Raw genomic sequence first — 19,223 nt, 5'->3', positions numbered from 1 at the left:
CTCAATGTTATTATTATTTCAAATTTATTTTGTTTTTAAATTAACTTTTCCAATTTTATTGATTTGATTAGTCATAACTAATTATCATTAATTATAACAAGCTAATTACCTTAAATTTATCTGATATCGATACGTTATTTGCATTAATTTTTAGTATATTTTATAAGAGTCATATAATCAAATAAATTCAAAATATATCAAAGAAACTGGTTCAAGGACTCGTTAGTTTCAGCTTGATGTTTGTTTTTATTAAAAAATTATAAAAATTTATCTTTAAAAAAATTTGATATTATTATAATTATTTGATAAATACTTGTTTAATTTATTTTCATAAACAATCAATAAAACACTTGTCTATTTCTAAAAAGTTTTATCCTAAATGTGTGTGTGGGCCATGAAAATATGTCATCTAAGTAAATATTTTTCCATTAAAATTTGGTATATAAGCCTAATTCATAAAGACTATTTCACTATACATTAAATAAATATTTCAAAATGAGAATTTCAATTGGATTCTTGATAATTTGCATTACTGGTAAATTTAAAATAATAAATTAAATAGTTTTTTTAATCAATACATTTAATCAATAAACAAAATAAAAAATAATTAAATTTTCTTTTAATTTACAGCAATAATTGGAATTTCCAATGCTCGTGAAATAAAATTTAAAAAAAATGATAATAAATCATTGAAACCTAGTGCAGTCGACTCTGATGATTATCAACCAAAATCAAAAGGAGAATATCTCAGAAATAAGATGAGAAAAAGTCAAATTAAAAAAGATCGTGAATTTACATTTTTAGTATCTGTTCGTCGTGATGGCAAACATATTTGCCAAGGTGCATTGTTTACTTTAAATTCAATTATAGTACCAGCTCATTGTGTTGAATGTAAACCAATGGATAAATCTGGTCTTCAAGTTTTAGTTGGTACTGATGATTTGAATGATACAACTGATAAGCTATTTGATGTATCAAAAGTAACATGCAAAGGAAATTCTTACAATCCAGATGATGATATTGCTCTTTTAACAGTATGAATTTATTTATTTATTTTTAGATATAAATCATAACTTAATACTGCATACTAAATTAATAAAAATTTAATTATTTTTTTCTTTTATTAGTTGAGTAAAAGTGTTGTACAAAATGTAAACTTTCAAGAACGTATTGGTCTTGTTAATGATCCAATGTTGGGTCAATTAGAAAGTGATGTTGTGTCTGCTGATGTATATCCAGCTCATTATCCAGTTTATGCTGTTGGTTGGGGTTTAAATAATGATGGAACTGGTGCACCAACAAAATTCGAAACACAATTTTTAGATAAAACACAATGTTTCAATGCTGATGGTAAATTAGCTGGTCCAAAACGTCTTTGTACAAATAAAACAAAAGAATTTGATATTTGCAAGGTAATTATTTTATAATTATTATAATTTTTTATACCCATGCTGTTGTAAATAATATTTTTAAATCTTTTTTTAGGGTAACAATGATGTTATATTAATATCTGATAATACCATCATTGGAATTGCAACAAAAAATGCATGTAAAACAAGTAAAAATTTAAATGTTTTTACTCGTTTGTCACGATACAGATTTGACTTTTTAGAAAAGGATAATTATGCACCAGGTTGGCAATATTCTTATGATGACTAATAATATACTTGCAAAGACACACATCTTTCTAGTTTATTTATAAAATAAACTGATAATATCATCTTATTAATATTTGAAAAATATTTCAAATTTTCTTTTTTTTTTAAATTAAAAACATGGTTAAAATTGAAAAATAAATTTATACAAGAATAAAATAACTGTATCTGCTATAGAAAATAAAATAAAAAAAATTATTAATAAATCAACTTTTTTTCTTTTCAAAAATTGAAAAAACAAAATCAAATAATCTAGGAATTTCATTATTACTATTATTATCATTGATTTTAATATTTTTTAAATGTTCAGATGTTTTATTATTTTTTTTGCCAATTGGTCTTGTTAAAATATTATCTTCAAGATTTTTTAAATTAATTTGTATCATTTGTTTTTGAATAATTGGCACTAATAAATTATATTTATTAATTTTTTTGTTTATTTGATTAATTAGTGGTTCTGTTGATTTTAATATTATCTTCCATGATGCTTCGTCTTCTGACGAAAATGGAAGTGACCCAAAATTTGTTCTTGCATCATAAAGATTTTCTTCAAGTTGCTTAATTTCTTCTCGGATTTCTTTTGATAATTGTATCCATTCTGGTGTGAATCCATTGTCAATCAGAATCTAAATGTTACACGACAAATATCTTTAAAAAAAAGTTGTTAATTATTGATACAACTACTTACTTCATTTAATTTATATGTTACAAAATCAACATATGGACTTTGTGAACTAGTACGATCCTTTAATGGTTTACCAGCTCCAGGTAAATCTCTAAATTCACCTCGTTGCATTGCTTCTTGTATGTAATCTTCAACAAGTCTATCAATACCATATTTTGTTTTAATATCTCTTGCTCGTATTTTATCTTTTTCAATAAGTGTATTATTTTCATTTGCTTGTATTGATTTTAATCTATGCTCCATAATATTATCAACAGCTTTTTGAGCTCTCTGAGTTGTATGTCTTTTTTGTCGTTGACTTGGTGTACCAACTCCAGTGTCATGCACCAAATATTGACGATGTTGTGGAGCTGTATGCTGATAACAAATCGAAATAAATTTTACTATTAAAATAAATAACTAATGAAATTATGATTAAAAAAAAAAAGTAAATATTATATCAACTTTAATATCAGGATCTTCGTTATTCAATTGATGATTAGATTTTTCTCTTCTAGCATTTCTATTTTTTTGAATTTCCCTGTAAGCTTTTTCTATCTGTAATAAAAGAATAAAATTATATCAACTTTTATTGTTTCTATAAATTAAAAATAAACCTTCCACTAACATTTGACAATATTGTTTTTAAAAAATACAAATAATTGTTATGTATATCATCATGTAAATAAAGAAGTTACCTCTGAAAATTTTGTTGCACTTGCTGAAGAAGAACAACTATCTGGATGATATTGTTTAGCCATATGAACAAAAGAAATTCTCAAAGCTTCATCGTCACAATTTTCTTCAAGTCCAAGTACTTCATATGATTTCTAAAAAATTAAAATAAAGACAATAATAGAAATTAATTTTTAAATGTTTGTTGTCATTACCTTTATCGATGACGACGAATGTTTTAATCTAATAATTTGCCACAAACGATAATAACACTTTAAACTATTTAATTTGCCAGAACAATAACAATTAAAATTAAAAGTAATCATTTTTAATTAATATGATTAATTATAAATAAATATTCCGTTCTATTTGTTGTTCAATAATTACATAACAGACAACAGTGTTGACAATAACAAAACATGAAAATGAAAAACAGCTGATGTTGACATAATTCAGTCGGTATTACAGATTTTAGAATATTACTTTTCAAAAATAAATAAATAATAAAATATTGTTTATGTTGTAAAATATTTTCATGAGTCATTTCATATATGAATCATGACATATAATATTATATTTTTGAAGTTTATTAAAATGAAAAATGACTGAAAAAAATTAGATAAAAGATAAAACAAAATAAATGTTTCAATTAAAAAACCTATTACTATTAAATATACTTATAAACTTAAAGAATAAATTTATAGTAGAAAAAAAATTTATGGTTTAATTATTTTGATAAATTAAAAAAAAATAAACAATCAATTTTTATTATTCATTTGCTTTATTAATAGTTCAATTCATTCGATGATACAATAATAATTTTATTCAAATGATTCAAATCAAGTCGCGGATTTTTTAAATTAACAATTCATTGATAAATTGTTTGTCGATAACTATTTTAAAAACATTAAAAAGCAGCAATAAAAGTATAAATGAAAATTGTTTAATAATTGATTTAAAAATTAAATGAATTATTTACATAGTCAGTTTTGAAATTGTACATAAATGAGTCACACGAAACAATCACTGCAAATCTGTGAACAAAAATAAATAAACAAAAAAAAAGCATTATTATTATATTTTTTCAAATAAATATTTATATCAAAATTAAAATTGTTATTATTATAAATTATTTAAACTTACTCATCGATATGAAAACTATTAAAAAATTTTGGTCCATTCAAACAATGTTCTCTGGACTATTTGTCTCACGTTCTGGAGTCAAAAGATTTGGATGATCAAAATCAAGTTCAGAAATTTGTTCAACACTTCCGAGTCCTTTGAGTACATTGACAATCAAGTCAGTAGTACCTTGAGGAATTCCTGGATGACTACAATACATACCTAAATTAAAAAAAAAAAAAACAATTTAAATTTTTTTAATTAATAATAACAAGTATAAATATTTTAAAAATATATTATTTACTTTTTAGACTTGGTTTAACAGAGTCTATATCCTTCACTTGTTGAACACGAAAAAAAAATAGACGTGTATTATAACGCTAAATATAAGGGAAAAAAATCAAAAATTATTAATCATTCTTTTTTACAAATAAATAGTTTTGTATAAATATATAAACTTACAGTCATCAAACTTCTGAGACATAATTTGTCCAACAATGAAACAATCGGTTGTTGATAAAAAATTACACTTGTATTCTTTTTGAATGCTGATACAACTGATTCATCAAAAGCCTCCTTTTCGTTGCATAAAAAAATAAAATCACTTTTTTTGATGACTTCACCTGGATCATCTTCAACAGTTAATCCCATCAGCTGCATTTCTTCAGCTGCATTTTTATCAAGTGTAAAAATGCACAATTGTTTCGGGCGTATTAAGTCTTCAAATTGAAAAAAATTAAATACATTGATATATTTAAAAATACTGTAAAAATAAATATAGTTATTGATAAATTTTTTACATACCCAGTGAGATGAAAATGTCAGTCATCATACGAGTTCGTGATGAATCACCGATAAATCCAATTTTTATTGTCTCGTACATTTTAAACCTTTCAATACTTTTTTTTGATAAAGTGCAATTAATAATAAACACTGGTATTTTTAATGATGATTGCTCGACGAGCAACAATTAGCTAGTGTTGATTGCAACAGTTTATAAAATAAATTATCAAGAAAATCCAACTAATACAAGTGGCAAGCAATGACTGTGCTCATGGTAAATTTTACCAATGAATCAACAAATTAACACAGTGATTATTTATAAATATTTTAAAATAAAAATAAATAGAAAAATGATAAAATTATATTTACAAAATAATTGATAAATTGAAGAAAATGTTTAAATTCAAATTTATGAATTGTTTATTTATTTTTATTTATCATTTTTGATAAAATAAATATTTTTTTGGATTAACATGTTATTAATTTATTTAAAAATAAAAATACAAAATTAAATTCTTTTTTCTATTAGAAAAACGACAATTGTCATCGGTCTTTTCGACGTTTAGTAATCTTTTCCATTCGCTTGTTATTTTTTCTTTGTGTATTGTTAAAGAAATAAATAAATTCTAACATAAAATAAAATTCACATTAATAAATTGACTATATTTTCTATTTATACAAATTTAAAAAAACTAATATTGTCGATAAAACAAATGACTGTAAAAAATTTCTAGATGGCACTATAGTAATCGAAAAAAAATAATAATAATATCTACAACAATTAACGCCATGCTTTGCCATGCTTGCAAAAGTTGCAAAATCCAAGTGATATTTGTGTGGAAACCTGTTTGAATAAACAACAACGTGCCTTGTGATAACCTCAATTAATTATTATACCTCAAATAAAAACCAATAAATATTTCTAATAATTAATAGAAATTAAGTAAACATTTAAAAAAAATGGATGTACAACCATTACGTTTTCGAATAAACATTGATTTATCAAGATACTTTAATGATACAAGAAAATTAAGTTACATTCATATTGACAAAACAAAAATAAAACGTATTGTTGATTTAGAAAAATACATTGCAAAAATGTTTCCAATACATGGAATATTTCATTTAATTTTAAATGGTAATGCTTATTTACCACCAAATGAAGATGTTGTTATTATTCAACCAAATGAATTAATCACGTAAGTAATTATAATAATATAATTTTTGTATTATTAATTAATTTTTATTGTTTTATTGTTATTAGAGTTACACCAGGATCAGTTGTATTAGGATCAATATCAGCAGTACCAGATATGAAAACAATGTTTGATGAAATTGCTGCACAATCACCAGAAAAAATGTTATGGGCAGTAAATAATAAAACAAAAAAAGTAGTTGGTGATATTTATTTATGTAGTCCACCAAATGATAGATCAAATGAAATATGTAATGGTATATTTATACAACAAATATCAATTAATGGTGAAGAATTACCAATTAAAAGACAATTAAAAAAAGGATTTTCACCTGGATCATCATTACAAATACATGGCTATGTACAACAAAGTGTTGAACGTCTTGTTTTTAATTTATATGATGATACTAAAAATGAAAATGGCAATAAACCAATATTGTTACATTTTAATCCAAGATTTTCACAACATCATATTGTCAGAAATACATTTAAACAAAATGCATGGGGTGATAGCGAAATATCTGGTGGTTTTCCATTAAAACCTGGTACTAATTTCTTTTTAAGAATTCATTGTGAAGAAAAAGGTTATCGTATATTTATTGATGGAAAAGAATTTACATTTTATACACATAGATTATCACCACTTAATATTACTCATTTGTCATTAAGAGGAGCTATGAATTTGTATTCAATATTATATAAAACAGTTGAATAATAATATTCAAAGTATTACAAGACATAATATTTAAGTTTAAAAATATTCAAACAATTTTTATTTAAGATTTTTTTTTTTTCTTTTTGTAACATGATGATATTACGATTGATATAAGTATTAACAATGTAATTTTTTTTTATGACATTCATTTAAAGTCAATTTTGTATTGTAAACAATAAAAAAAAAACAAATGAAGAAAAAAAAAGCTGAATTTTCTATTTCATTATTGTTAAAAAAAAATATTTCGAAATATTTCGAATATAAATTATTTTAATATTTATTATGTTGTCATTGTTAAAAAAAAAAATTAAATGATTTTATTCAATTAATTATGAAAATATTAATTATTTTACATTGTTTTTTTAAATTATTATAAATAAATAATATTATTTTGCAGATAAAGTAGGTGGAAAAAGAGAAATTTACTTAAACAATTTTGTAGATGTCCTTCACTGTCAAAAACCTCATAAAAAATAAAATAAAAAATTTCAAAATAATACTGCGTCAATGTAGTATTTAACCTAAAAAAAAAAACAAAACAATAATTAAAATCATGGAAAGCCGGTCGAATTATCGTATATTAATTGATTTATCAAATTATTACGATGATGCAAGAAGATTAAGTTGTGTTTTTACTGATGATAAAACTATATCTCATATTATACATTTAAAACAACGTATATCAAAGGTATTTAAAATACCTGGTGAATTTTATCTTGTTGCTGGACAAGAAGTGTATTTACCACTAAATGAAGACATTCGTATTATAAAGGAAAATGAAATAATACAGTTAGTAATATTATTAATAATTAACATTTTAATAACTTGGAATAATTTCTTTAATAAATTATTAATTTTTTTCTTAGAGTTGTTCCTGGATCTGGTGTTGAAGGTTTTCTTCTTTGGAAAGATTTGACAGTAAGACATGATGGTAATCCACTTGAAGCATTGCCAGTTAAACAAACAGCTGAAAATATAAATTTACGTATTGATAATAATCAAGAAACAAAATTAATTCAACAAAAAAATTCACTACAAATTGTTGAATCATTAAAATTAAATTTACAACAATCACATATTGATAACAATGAGAAATTGATCAATGATATTGCCAATAAAACAAATGGTTCAATTATTAATCATGATAATTTACAACAAACATCAACACCTCTTAATAAATCAAAAACAATTGAAAAAAAAACGAGAAATCTATCAAATACTGGTGAGTATTTTAAATATAATAAGCACAAATTAATAATTGAAAATTAATTTTCTATTTGTTTGTTTGAATATTGTAGTTATTGAGGATGAATCAGGAAGTGCTAATAGTACATCAGAATCAGATCAGTCAATAACTAATAATCAAAATGAAAGTTCTGGTATATCATCAATACCAAGAAGAAAAAGAAAACGTATACGTAAAAGAAAACCAAAAAAAACCATTGAACAATTTACAACAAATTCGATAAAAGAAATAATTCAAAAACCAATTGAATTTAATTCAATAAAACCAATATCAAAACCAAAACATATGAAATTTAATTGGGATGATATTAATGATGAAATAACTAATAAAAATAATGATGATACATCTAGTTTATCAAATTTATTAAATTTAAAAAATACACCAATACCAGTTATATTTGAGGGTAAAAAAACAAATAATTTTGATAAATTAAAAATTGAAAAATGTGAAAATATACATGGTTTTGATAATAATGGTGATAAAAATTTAGATTATAATAAAATTAATCCACAAAATTATCCAATACATAAGGCTGAATTATTAGTTGATGATGTCATTGCATTTCGTGTAAGTATTTTAAATAAAATAGAAAAATATGTAGCAAAGAAATGATACAAGAGAAAAACAAATATTTTAAATGTTAATAAAACTACGAGTTTTCTATTGTTGGATTTGTGTTTAATGAAAAATTTATATTACAGGTTTTTAAATTGGAGAATGATTACACACCAGGTGTATCAGGCAATATTATTGCTAAAATTTTAAATGCTGATAAAGATAAACAAAGCTACAAGCTCTCCATCATAAGTAAGCTAAAAATAAATTTATGTACCTTTTTTTAAATTACTAATTCAATTTTCATATATTTTTTTTTTTTTTCATTGTTTCATTGAAGCTGGAGGGGATCAACTGAAAGAGCCGGAAGGAAAGTTTTCTCTAGAAAACAATGATCTCGAAATGGACGTGGGAAATGAAACTACATCAATTCAATCGGAAATTATAGAAAAAAAATCGACAGAATTAATTGAGCCACGTTTAATATTTCGAGCATAAATAACTTTTTTAAATTCAATATAAAATAATAATCATAATGATAAGTTTAAATTAACTTTTTAAATAATTGACTGCAATTGTAATTTAAACGAAACAAAAAAAAAAAAAAAACACTATTCCTACTAAGAAGAAAAACAAATTTCTATCAAGTTTATTTATTGATTTTTTTAGAATTTATTTTAAGAAATACAAGATTTTTTGTCAATGATAATTTTACTTGGAGTTTAATGGATAATCGAAGTAGACAATTACATTATATTAACGTAAAAAAATTGCTCGTTAATATCACAGAGTTGATTCACCCGACAAAAGTTTATTTTATTCTTTTTATTTGAAATAAAATAAAAAAAAAGGCAATAAAGTATTGCTACATTATGAAGAAGCCTGTATTCGATCGAAATAATAAATATAATATATAAAAAAAAAAAAAAAAAAAAGTTATGTGTCTGGGTCATTGAACAGAAACGATGTTATTTGAAATGAAAAAAAAAAAAAAAAACCCTTTTCAATTGAATACAGATTTCAAATATATTTTCCTTTGATAGTACTTTGATAGTTGATTTTATGATTTTATATTTCAAGTATTTATCATGATTTATAAATTATTATTTGATATTTTGAAATTCATAAAAAAAAAATATATATAATTTATAAATGAAATAGTATTGTTGAATATTAAAAAATTTTAATTTTAAATATTTCATCAATATTCAAATATTTCTATGAGTATCAGGTTAACTGAAGGTGCAAATTATTAGTTTAATAAAATAACTTACGAATATATATTCTTGGAATCAGTGATATCCCTGAATAACTTGACTCTTGAGAATGGCATCGCGTCAGATAAGCACATCTGAATTTAACACATAAAAAATTAACACATATTTTATTTACACGTTAAAGAATTACACATAAATAAGTAAACACATCATAATTAAACACACGTTATTTTACACATCGATTATTTCATATTTTTAAGTTACACATTATATTTCATGTGTAACTTGCAAGTTAATATTAAATATCATGTGTAACTCAAATTCTATAATGTGTAACGCAAAAATATGAAATAATCAATGTGTAAAATAACGTGTGTTTAATTATGATGTGTTTATTTATTTATGTGTAATTCTTGAACGTGTAAATAAAATATGTGTTAATTTCTTATGTGTTTAATTAATGTGTAAAATTCGACTGTGTTAAATTCGGATGTGCTTATCTGACACGATGCCTTGAGAATTATAAGTTACTTATTTAAAAAAAAAAAAAAATTGATAACGTGTCACTACTCGCAGTATTGAACTCTGAATTAAAACTGCCGATTTAATAAAAATAAAATATATGATAAAAGTTTTTATTCTTATTCATTTTTTTTTTTTTTACCATATAATTATTTATTAAACTTTCAAATAAAATTATATTCTCTGACGAGGGATAATTAAAATAATTACCCCTTTGTTTTGAATATTTCTTTTAAAAGTTTAATATCAGTTGAGCTTTTTATTTTTATTTTTGCTTATGGTATTCATTAACTTAAATCAATATATTTCAAATTAATTTAACAAAAGTTTTATGCGTATGAATAATAATTATATGTTTGAAGAAAAAATTAATCTGACTTGTTTTTTTTTTTTTAAATATCAAATAGGGAAAGAAAATAATTATTTGATCAATATTTTATATATGAATTTAACAAAAGTTTTATGGATGCATATTAATTATATGTTCGGAACGCATTTAAAAAAAAAAAAAAACAATGCGAATGAAAAGTTTTTAAGTTTTTAATTACTGCAATTATTTTAAAACGAAAAAAAATATGACGTGTATCTTATAATTGTCGAGTATGTTCTTGAATAATATATCAATAGGGGAAAAAATGAAATGTTATTGTTCCCAACTGAAAATTTTGCAGTTGAATTTTTTACTTGGCACATATAACATATTCTTGAATAAAAAAAATATATAATAATTTTAAAAAATGCAGTACAGTAAAGAACTTAAAATCATTGAAAAATGTAGAAATCGTTTAGTTGTATTACTAAAAATAGTTGGTTTATTTCCGATTGTAAATGCAAGTTTATTTTACAAAATTTTGCCATTTTTAGTTGGTTTTTTGTTAGCATCAATAATGGCTGGGTGTATGAACTTTGTATATATAAATCGTAATAATTTAATGGTTGTATTAAGAGCATGTGGTATAATTTTTGCTTTATTAACAATTATAATAAAAGTATAAACTACATATAAAAATAATTGTACTATATAAAAAAATATAAATAAATATTAATTAATGATTATTTAAAATTTCAGATAATATGTTTTATTAAAAGTCGTGAAAAATTATTAAAATTAGACAACACATTGACTAAACTTATAAATGAAAATATAAATAAAGATAAATTATCATCAGTGATGTTATCACCAATATTATTTTATGCAAATAACATAACAATGCCAATATTAATAAGTGGTTATTTAATATCGGTGACATTATATTCACAATCAGCATTATTTATGATACGTCAACTTAAAAATAATGCTGAATCAAGAATATATATATTACCATATCCAACAGCATATCCATACCATATTGAAGGTGGAAGTTTAATATGGGCCTTACACTGGACATGGGAAACATTAGGCAGTTTTATATTGATAACAGTTGGTTGTACAACTGATAATTTATTTGGTTATTATACAATAAATATTGTTGCACAATTTCGTGTATTATCATATGAAGTTCAATATACAATTACTGAAAATTATGATAATAATAAAATGAGTCAATATCATAAATATATTGTAGCAAAACATCATGAAATAGTTGAATGCTGTGAATTATTAGAATATATTAATGGACCAATTGTTTTGGTAATGACAATATCAACTGCTCTTATTTTATGTACTCTTATTTTTCAAGTCCGTCTGGTATGTATATTTATTTAAATATTTTCATAAATTAATTTATTATTTTGATGTTTTTTTCTTAAACTTTTAAGATGGAAACAATAACACTTGGACAATTTGCATATTTAGGTGTGTACATATATTACAAATTAATGCAGGCATTTTTATATGCCTGGTCAGGTGAAGAAATTAAAATTTCAGTATGTTTTTTTATATAAAATTTTTTATTATTTATATAATAACACAGTAATATTTTTATTTTACACAATTTTTTTTGTACACAAAATAGTTTTGCACATAAAATATTTTACATATTTACATATAAACAAATTAATTTAATATTTTGCACATTTAAGTTTTTTATTGTTGTTTTAGCAATGAATTTTAATTCGCATGCCAACAAAATGCCTTTTTAAGAAATATTGTAAAACTATGGTATTATGTATCCGAGTAAATTTAAACTGTGTAAAATATTAAATAGGTCTAATTAATTTGTGTAAATTTATTATGTGTAATATTTGAATATTGTAAAATAAATTAGTGTAATTTTTAAATGCGTATATATTCTTAATGTTTAAAATAATAATGAATATGTGTTAAATAGTTAGTAAAAGAAGCAAGCACAATAAAAAATATTAACCAACTATTTAACACATATTCATTATTATTTTAAACATTAAGAATATATACGCATTTAAAAATTACACAAATTTATTTTACAATATTCAAATATTACACATAATAAATTTACACAAATTAATTAGACCTATTTAATATTTTACACAGTTTAAATTTACTCGGATATTTATTTTACACATAATTACTAATTAGTTTTACACGGTGGTAATTTCTTAAAGGCATTTTACATGTTGAAAAATTTTGCAGGTTGCGTCGACCAAGTAAAACTAATATATGTGTAAAACTTAAATGTGCAAAATATTAAATTAATTAACACATAGTAAAAGAAGCAAGCACAATAAAAAATATTAACCATGTGTTAAATTATTATGTATAAAACTATTTTGTGTAAATTAAAATTGTGTACATTTTTTACTGTGCACAATTAATGTGTAAAATTATCATTGTGTAAAAATTGAATGTGTAAATCTCGCGGCAAGCAAAAAATAAAAAAAAAACATATTTCATTGTCATAAGAACCAACAGCCATTTGAAATCATCATTCGAAATATTGTAAGTTTTTTTTTTTTTAATTTTTTTCATTTAATTTTCACGACGAATTCAGTAACAAAAAATGCTATTTATAATACTAATATATATTTTTAGAGTGAAGCATTCCAAATAGCTGTTTATAATAGTAGTTGGGAAAATAATAATAATAAATCAAATAGTACTTTTATAAATATGTTGTTGGCTCAAAAATGTATGTCTCTAAAAGCTTGTGGTCTTACTGAAATATCAGCAGAAATGTTTACAAAGGTATTAAACAAAAATTAATTAATTTATTATTAATAATAATAAAAATTAATTCAATATATATATAAATAATAAACAAATATTATATTGTCAGATAATAAATACTACAATGTCATATTTTTTTTTATTACAAACAATAAATCAAAAATAATGGAAATTGTTTAATTGATAAACATACAACTTGAAAATGATAATTGATAAATCAAAATATAAAAAGATTTAACAAAAATACTAAATACTATAATTTTTTTTTTGAAGCTTTGTGTTTTCATTTTCAACATTGTACTGCTTATTATTCGTCTGAAAAAATATTTCTAATAATATAATGGAAATATGAATATAGTTGGTTTTTTTATTTTCCAATATGGCAATTGTATCTTTGTTTTATAATAGAATAATTTATTCTTGTTTATTTAAATTTTCTTTAAATAAAAAAGAAAATTTTTTTCCATACTATTTCATGTCTCTGAAATGTCGAATATAGAAATAATATTATATATTATTTTTTTTTTAAAATTGTATAATAACCAATTTCAAATATGCAAAGCATCCAATGTAATAAAAAATAATTTGACTTTTGCGGTAGCAATATTGAGATAATTAGGTTGATGTATATATGTATATACTTATATAACTTTAATATCGATTTAGTTTTGTCAAAATTCTCTTGTGTATATACCGTTTTATGTGAAAGTATCAATGACACAAACAATATATGAATTTAACTTTGTTGATTAATTTTCAAGGTTTGTATCGAGTTAAAGCAGTTATCAGTTTGTCACTTAATTACTTTTGATATTTACCCAGGTATTGACCATGTTTCTAATTATATTTTACACTATTAATTTCGCACAATTTCATTTGAGCTTTTATTACTATTACGCTTTTGTCCAATATAACATTTTCAAAACTTTCAATTTGTTTTATTTTAATATATATATATACAATTTAATGTTTAATGAAAATTCAAAATCATTCACAAAGAACAATTGAATGATATATTAATTTAGTCAAATTAAAACCTTGTTAAAAAAAAGCTTATAAAGCTCAGTTTAGATTTTTTTTTTCTCATCTATGTGTTGTTTTTTTGTGAGGTTTTATTGACGTTTAATTTTATTTTAGTACACTATCATGCATTGAGAGATAATTACAGACCACTTGATTTTATAAAGTCAATATCTTCATTATTATCAAAAATTAAATTTCTCAAAATCTCGTTATTATTTCGAGCCATCAGCTTCTTGTACAAAATTATATTTACAGTATGGTATCTTGAACAATGAAAATGTTGAGTTTCGTAATTAAAACATAAAAGAATCTGATGAAAATTTAATTTTCAAATTTTTAATATTACTTTTCATTAAAATCAAAATTAAAAACTGTTGTTGACAGGTTAAATTTAATTTAAATCATCAATTTAAAGAAGTTTATAATTATTTTTTAAATTTTAATCTTTTAGAAACCATTGAAAAAAACAGGATCATTATAACAAATAAAAAAAAAAAAAAACTACACTTTTAACCATGTTAAATTTTTCAATTGTCATTAGCAGTTGTTGATATGCCTCACTAACTTTCAATTACTGAAAATGTGTATATTGATTTGTCCTGTTGCACTCAAACTAATTACTCAAACTAGAAATTAAATTTTCTCATGATGCCATAAAATTTATACGTTGAAGTTTAATTTTATCCTTGAGTTGAACAATTAAAATTAAAAAATGTACATATAAAATTTGATTATGATTAAGTCAACAATAAATACGAGATTAGGTTAAATTAGTTGAACTATACATTCATCTACTATTTACGATGGCATGATATGCTTTGTTATTTTGACTACAATATAAACTGATGGTCTATTCATCTATCACGATATTTATATACACATGAGTGTTTCCCAAACAATAAACATCCATCTTCTTTCAATTTAAATTCGACGTAGAATGTACAGCAAACCAATTGATAACACTAATTAGACGTTCAGTATTTGCTTCAATAAATTTGACTTGTGTCATTATTTTATCAACATCATCATCATACCTTTAAAAATTAATAATAAATAATCTATAAATACAATGAATAATTAAAAAAAAAAAGTTTATTCACTTATTTCTTTCTGAGTTTTGTTTATATGCAAGTGGACTTCTGTTGAATTTTGCCTAGCACCCCTCTCCCCCATAATTGTGAGCTGTAACCCAAAATTAATTGAAGAGATTGAAATGAGGAGAGAACTTTTTGGAATAATTCCTTTAAACTTTTTCCGAAAAAGTCTAACGTCTAGAAAAATGGAGAGAAATATTCTTGACTCGGAGAAATTTCTCCGAAAATTTCTTCACCCGAGTTTTGTGGAGATAAAGCCGAAAAATTTTCCCTCGTCAGAGATCACGGAGAAAATTCGGAGTTACTGAGAAAACGATCAGAGCAATCGCGGAGTAATATTTTCACCAGGGATCTCAGATTAATTGAAAAAAAAAAAAAAACTTTACAAATCGGGACATTTTATATTAAGATGAAATTATCAGGACTGATCAGGACATTCGTTCCCAAATCAGGACATGTCCTGATAAAATTTCGTATATGGTAACCCTAGACTTCTTTAGCTAATAAAAAACATTGAACTCTTTATTGATGATGAGAATTAAATTTTTTTTATTTTGTTATTTAGAGCAACAGCCTGTTGGAGAAACTTTACCGGCACTAGTTTCATGTCAGAATAATCTCTCTGAAACCAGTTGAAAACGCCTGAGTAATAGCAGAGAAATGACGGAAAAATCTTTATACCAGGGTATTTACAATTTTTAAAATTCATATAATTAGGAGATACTGTAATTAACGAATTAAAAATAATGAAAAGATGTGTCCGGAGTTATTTTATCAAAAAGAGGCTCTAGAAGAAAAAGTTTATGAAACTATGGCAGCATTGAGTTTTAAAATTATTAACAGAGTACATAGGATTAGATTTTAGTCTAAATTTTTAAAAGACTTGACTATGTTGTTGATTTAATTTACCAAAAGGTTGTGAAAAAACCAAATTTCGCATCATTAAGTGCAATCATTTGTAAAAGATATATAGAAATTGATGTGGCTGAACTGAGACAAAAAAAAATATATAAAAAGTCTTGGCAATTTATTATATATTCGGTGTAAGCTCGGATTTCAAGATGCTCATGTTTATAGAGCTGAACAACATAAAGAACTCGAAGAAATCAACATTTGTGATGATATTGAGGAGAAAAACGAACGAATGAAATCAATTCCCTGGTGGAAATATCTCTCCGCCGTTTCTACGCTATGTCTCCACCTTTTCTTTACTTTTCTCCACCTTTTTACGAAAGTGACCGATGGTTGGAGAAATAGCGGACAAATTTCCTTTCTCCACCCTGAAATTTACTCCAACTGTTGTCCACCATATCTCTAACTTTTCTCCAACTTTCTCCGCCATTTCTCCACCTAAAAATGATTTCTTTATTTTTCAACAATTTTTGAGCTTTCTCAGTAATAACAAAAGAAATAATTTTTTTTTTTTTAAAGGAGTAAATTTTAGGTTGGAGAAATGGCGGACAAAGTTGCAAAAAAGACGGAGAAAGTTGTTAAAAGGTTGAGAAATATGTTTACCAGGAACGCCACGATGTTCTGATAATATTATAATTTATAATACTTACTCGGAGTCAGACATTCTATTGATAATTATATAATAATAATTGTTAATTTAAATAATTTGTTAATTTTTTGTGTTAATTCAATAATGTGTAAAATGTAATTATCAAGTATGATCAAGTACATATAGACTATATACTGTAGGTCCGTTCGTGCTCTGACTGGCATACGTAATTATACGTATAGCAATATCTTTTTTCTTTTTCATTACACATATTTTATTATTAAGATGTATAATCTACCTCTTTTATTTTATAATACCCTGATAATTTAAAATGTCCACTATGTATTGTTTTAAAAAAAGATAAGTTTGTATTAGGAACATAGGATGACCAAAGAGGTATTTCGTATTGTGGAAAAATTACCTATATTTTATTTTATAATATCCTGATATTTTGAAATTTCTGTGACTTTTGTTATTTCGATAAAACGTGAAGTACTGAATCAGGAATTGGCTTGTGAGATGCTCATTTTCTTTATTTTTTGGCCAAAACAATCGTCATATTTATTTCCAATTTTGGGGCCTTATTAGATTTAATATGCCCATTTTTGGACATGGCCTGACCAAAATTGGACCGATCAATTCCCAGTCAATGTTTCAATTGACGACGCTTCATCTGTGGACTCTACGATATTTTTTTTTCAAATTATTTTTCGGTCGTTTATTTTTATTCAATTATATGTAGTGTCACAAAATGTTTTTTACAATATTTTTGAACCGCTGAACCGAATCAGTCGCCTAAAACAAATTTAGGTTTTTTTTATTACAAAACAGAAATGATATTTTTACTTCTATTAAGCTTCTTTGGCTAGATTTAATATGCCCATTTTTTGACATGGCCCAATTGTAAAAATTGACCGATCAATTCCGTCAATGTTTCCAATCGACGACGCTTCATCTGTGGACTCTACGATATTTTTTCAAATTTCGTCGTTGTTTTTTATTCAACGATATGTAGTGTCACAAACTGTTTTTACAATATTTTTTGAACCGCTGAACTGAATCAGTCGATGTTAAACAAACTTAGGTTTTTTATTCCAAAAACAGATATTTTTTACTTTTTGGCCTTATTAGAATAATATGCGCCATTTTTGGACATGGCCCACCAGATATTAACTGATCAATTCCAGCAAATGTTTTAAATGACGACGCTTCATCTGTGGACTCTACGATATTTTTTCAAATTTTCGGTTGTTCATTTTTTTTTATTCAACGATATGTTGTCACAAACTGTTTTTACAATATTTTTGAACCGCTGAACCGAATCAGTCGATGTTAAAACAAATTTAGGAATTTTTTCAAAACAGATATGATATTTTTTTTTACTTTGGCCCATAGATTTAATATGCCCATTTTGGACATGGCCCAATTCCAAATATTGACCGATCAATTCCGGCAATTTTTTAATCGACGACGTCATCTGTAGACTCTACGTAGATATTTTTTAATTTTTCGGTTATTATTTTTATTCAAATCGATATGTAGTGTCACAAACTGTTTTTTTACAATATTTTTGTAAACAGCAAGAAAAAAAATAAAAAATCCTACGGAACACTTAGGGTGCACCTTGGGGAACTTGACTATCTTTTTTTTATTTTATAATATCCTGATATTTTGAAATTTCGACTATGTATTTTTTAAAAAAAAGACAAGTACGTATCAGGAACATAGGATGACCAAAAAGATATTTCGTTACTTGGGAAAAATACCTCTTTTATTTTATAATAACCTAATATTTTAAAATGTCCATTATGTATTTTTTTTATAAAAGACAAGTTTGTATCAGGAACATAGGATGACCAAAGAGGTATTTCGTATTGTCGAAAAATTGCCTCTTTTATTTTATCCATTCAGGATAATATAGAATAAGCAAAGAGGTATCTACATTCTAATGAGTTATGAAAAATAGAATAAGTGATTGATAAAAATTTTAATTATGATGAATAAAATGGTTACAATAAAGACACATAAGAATATAAACGATCACGTGCCGGAGGCGCGGGGTCGCTCTTGTATAAAAAAATAAAAGCCATTTTATACATTGTATATAGTAAATTATTTGAATATTTTATGAATATGAATGATATTTATTTCTGTCATGTAATTTATTGCGG

General features: G+C 23.8%; 5 protein-coding genes across 5 annotated transcripts; 4 read left to right on the top strand and 1 right to left on the bottom strand.

Moving 5' to 3' along the window:
• Positions 1-758: 758 nt before the first annotated feature.
• LOC122857393 (complement factor D-like) lies at positions 759-1,659 on the top strand. Its single transcript, XM_044159536.1, has 3 exons — positions 759-1,034; positions 1,128-1,412; positions 1,486-1,659. Exons 1-3 carry the CDS (start codon positions 759-761, stop codon positions 1,657-1,659), a joined length of 735 nt encoding a protein of 244 aa, XP_044015471.1.
• Positions 1,089-3,429, bottom strand: LOC122857392 (dnaJ homolog subfamily C member 28). Its single transcript, XM_044159535.1, has 5 exons — positions 3,210-3,429; positions 3,018-3,149; positions 2,785-2,877; positions 2,344-2,697; positions 1,089-2,281 (listed from the first exon to the last, which is right to left on the bottom strand). Exons 1-5 carry the CDS (start codon positions 3,318-3,320, stop codon positions 1,862-1,864), a joined length of 1,110 nt encoding a protein of 369 aa, XP_044015470.1. The 5' UTR covers positions 3,321-3,429; the 3' UTR covers positions 1,089-1,861.
• Positions 3,430-5,726: 2,297 nt separating this feature from the next.
• On the top strand, positions 5,727-6,825 carry LOC122857391. The gene is made up of 2 exons (XM_044159534.1): positions 5,727-6,098; positions 6,164-6,825. Exons 1-2 carry the CDS (start codon positions 5,860-5,862, stop codon positions 6,807-6,809), a joined length of 885 nt encoding a protein of 294 aa, XP_044015469.1. The 5' UTR covers positions 5,727-5,859; the 3' UTR covers positions 6,810-6,825.
• Positions 6,826-7,342: 517 nt separating this feature from the next.
• LOC122856306 (putative leucine-rich repeat-containing protein DDB_G0290503) lies at positions 7,343-9,192 on the top strand. The gene is made up of 5 exons (XM_044158000.1): positions 7,343-7,598; positions 7,676-8,031; positions 8,108-8,622; positions 8,757-8,862; positions 8,951-9,192. Exons 1-5 carry the CDS (start codon positions 7,363-7,365, stop codon positions 9,106-9,108), a joined length of 1,371 nt encoding a protein of 456 aa, XP_044013935.1. The 5' UTR covers positions 7,343-7,362; the 3' UTR covers positions 9,109-9,192.
• Positions 9,193-10,880: 1,688 nt separating this feature from the next.
• On the top strand, positions 10,881-13,470 carry LOC122857390. Its single transcript, XM_044159533.1, has 4 exons — positions 10,881-11,338; positions 11,419-12,036; positions 12,108-12,215; positions 13,300-13,470. Exons 1-4 carry the CDS (start codon positions 11,087-11,089, stop codon positions 13,468-13,470), a joined length of 1,149 nt encoding a protein of 382 aa, XP_044015468.1. The 5' UTR covers positions 10,881-11,086.
• The last annotated feature ends 5,753 nt before the right edge of the window (positions 13,471-19,223 follow it).

This window comes from Aphidius gifuensis, linkage group LG5 (assembly GCF_014905175.1).
Source record: "Aphidius gifuensis isolate YNYX2018 linkage group LG5, ASM1490517v1, whole genome shotgun sequence".
NCBI classification, from domain to species: domain Eukaryota; kingdom Metazoa; phylum Arthropoda; class Insecta; order Hymenoptera; family Braconidae; genus Aphidius; species Aphidius gifuensis.
This window is presented reverse-complemented; position numbering and strand designations above follow the sequence as displayed.

What these genes read in the sequence shown, in the direction of transcription:
- LOC122857391 (XM_044159534.1), top strand. Translation starts at nt 5,860, where the DNA reads ATGGATGTACAACCATTACGTTTTCGAATAAACATTGATTTATCAAGA. An exon ending in CAACCAAATGAATTAATCAC is followed by an intron (nt 6,099 to 6,163) that starts GTAAGTAATTAT and finishes TATTGTTATTAG; the next exon opens with AGTTACACCAGGATCAGTTG.
- LOC122857393 (XM_044159536.1), top strand. Translation starts at nt 759, where the DNA reads ATGAGAAAAAGTCAAATTAAAAAAGATCGTGAATTTACATTTTTAGTA. An exon ending in ATGATATTGCTCTTTTAACA is followed by an intron (nt 1,035 to 1,127) that starts GTATGAATTTAT and finishes TTCTTTTATTAG; the next exon opens with TTGAGTAAAAGTGTTGTACA. An exon ending in AAGAATTTGATATTTGCAAG is followed by an intron (nt 1,413 to 1,485) that starts GTAATTATTTTA and finishes ATCTTTTTTTAG; the next exon opens with GGTAACAATGATGTTATATT.
- LOC122857392 (XM_044159535.1), bottom strand. Translation starts at nt 3,320, where the DNA reads ATGATTACTTTTAATTTTAATTGTTATTGTTCTGGCAAATTAAATAGT. An exon ending in ATTCGTCGTCATCGATAAAG is followed by an intron (nt 3,150 to 3,209) that starts GTAATGACAACA and finishes TTAATTTTTTAG; the next exon opens with AAATCATATGAAGTACTTGG. An exon ending in TAACATATAAATTAAATGAA is followed by an intron (nt 2,282 to 2,343) that starts GTAAGTAGTTGT and finishes TGTAACATTTAG; the next exon opens with ATTCTGATTGACAATGGATT.
- LOC122856306 (XM_044158000.1), top strand. Translation starts at nt 7,363, where the DNA reads ATGGAAAGCCGGTCGAATTATCGTATATTAATTGATTTATCAAATTAT. An exon ending in GAGAAATCTATCAAATACTG is followed by an intron (nt 8,032 to 8,107) that starts GTGAGTATTTTA and finishes TGAATATTGTAG; the next exon opens with TTATTGAGGATGAATCAGGA. An exon ending in CTACAAGCTCTCCATCATAA is followed by an intron (nt 8,863 to 8,950) that starts GTAAGCTAAAAA and finishes GTTTCATTGAAG; the next exon opens with CTGGAGGGGATCAACTGAAA.
- LOC122857390 (XM_044159533.1), top strand. Translation starts at nt 11,087, where the DNA reads ATGCAGTACAGTAAAGAACTTAAAATCATTGAAAAATGTAGAAATCGT. An exon ending in TATTAACAATTATAATAAAA is followed by an intron (nt 11,339 to 11,418) that starts GTATAAACTACA and finishes TTAAAATTTCAG; the next exon opens with ATAATATGTTTTATTAAAAG. An exon ending in TTATTTTTCAAGTCCGTCTG is followed by an intron (nt 12,037 to 12,107) that starts GTATGTATATTT and finishes TAAACTTTTAAG; the next exon opens with ATGGAAACAATAACACTTGG.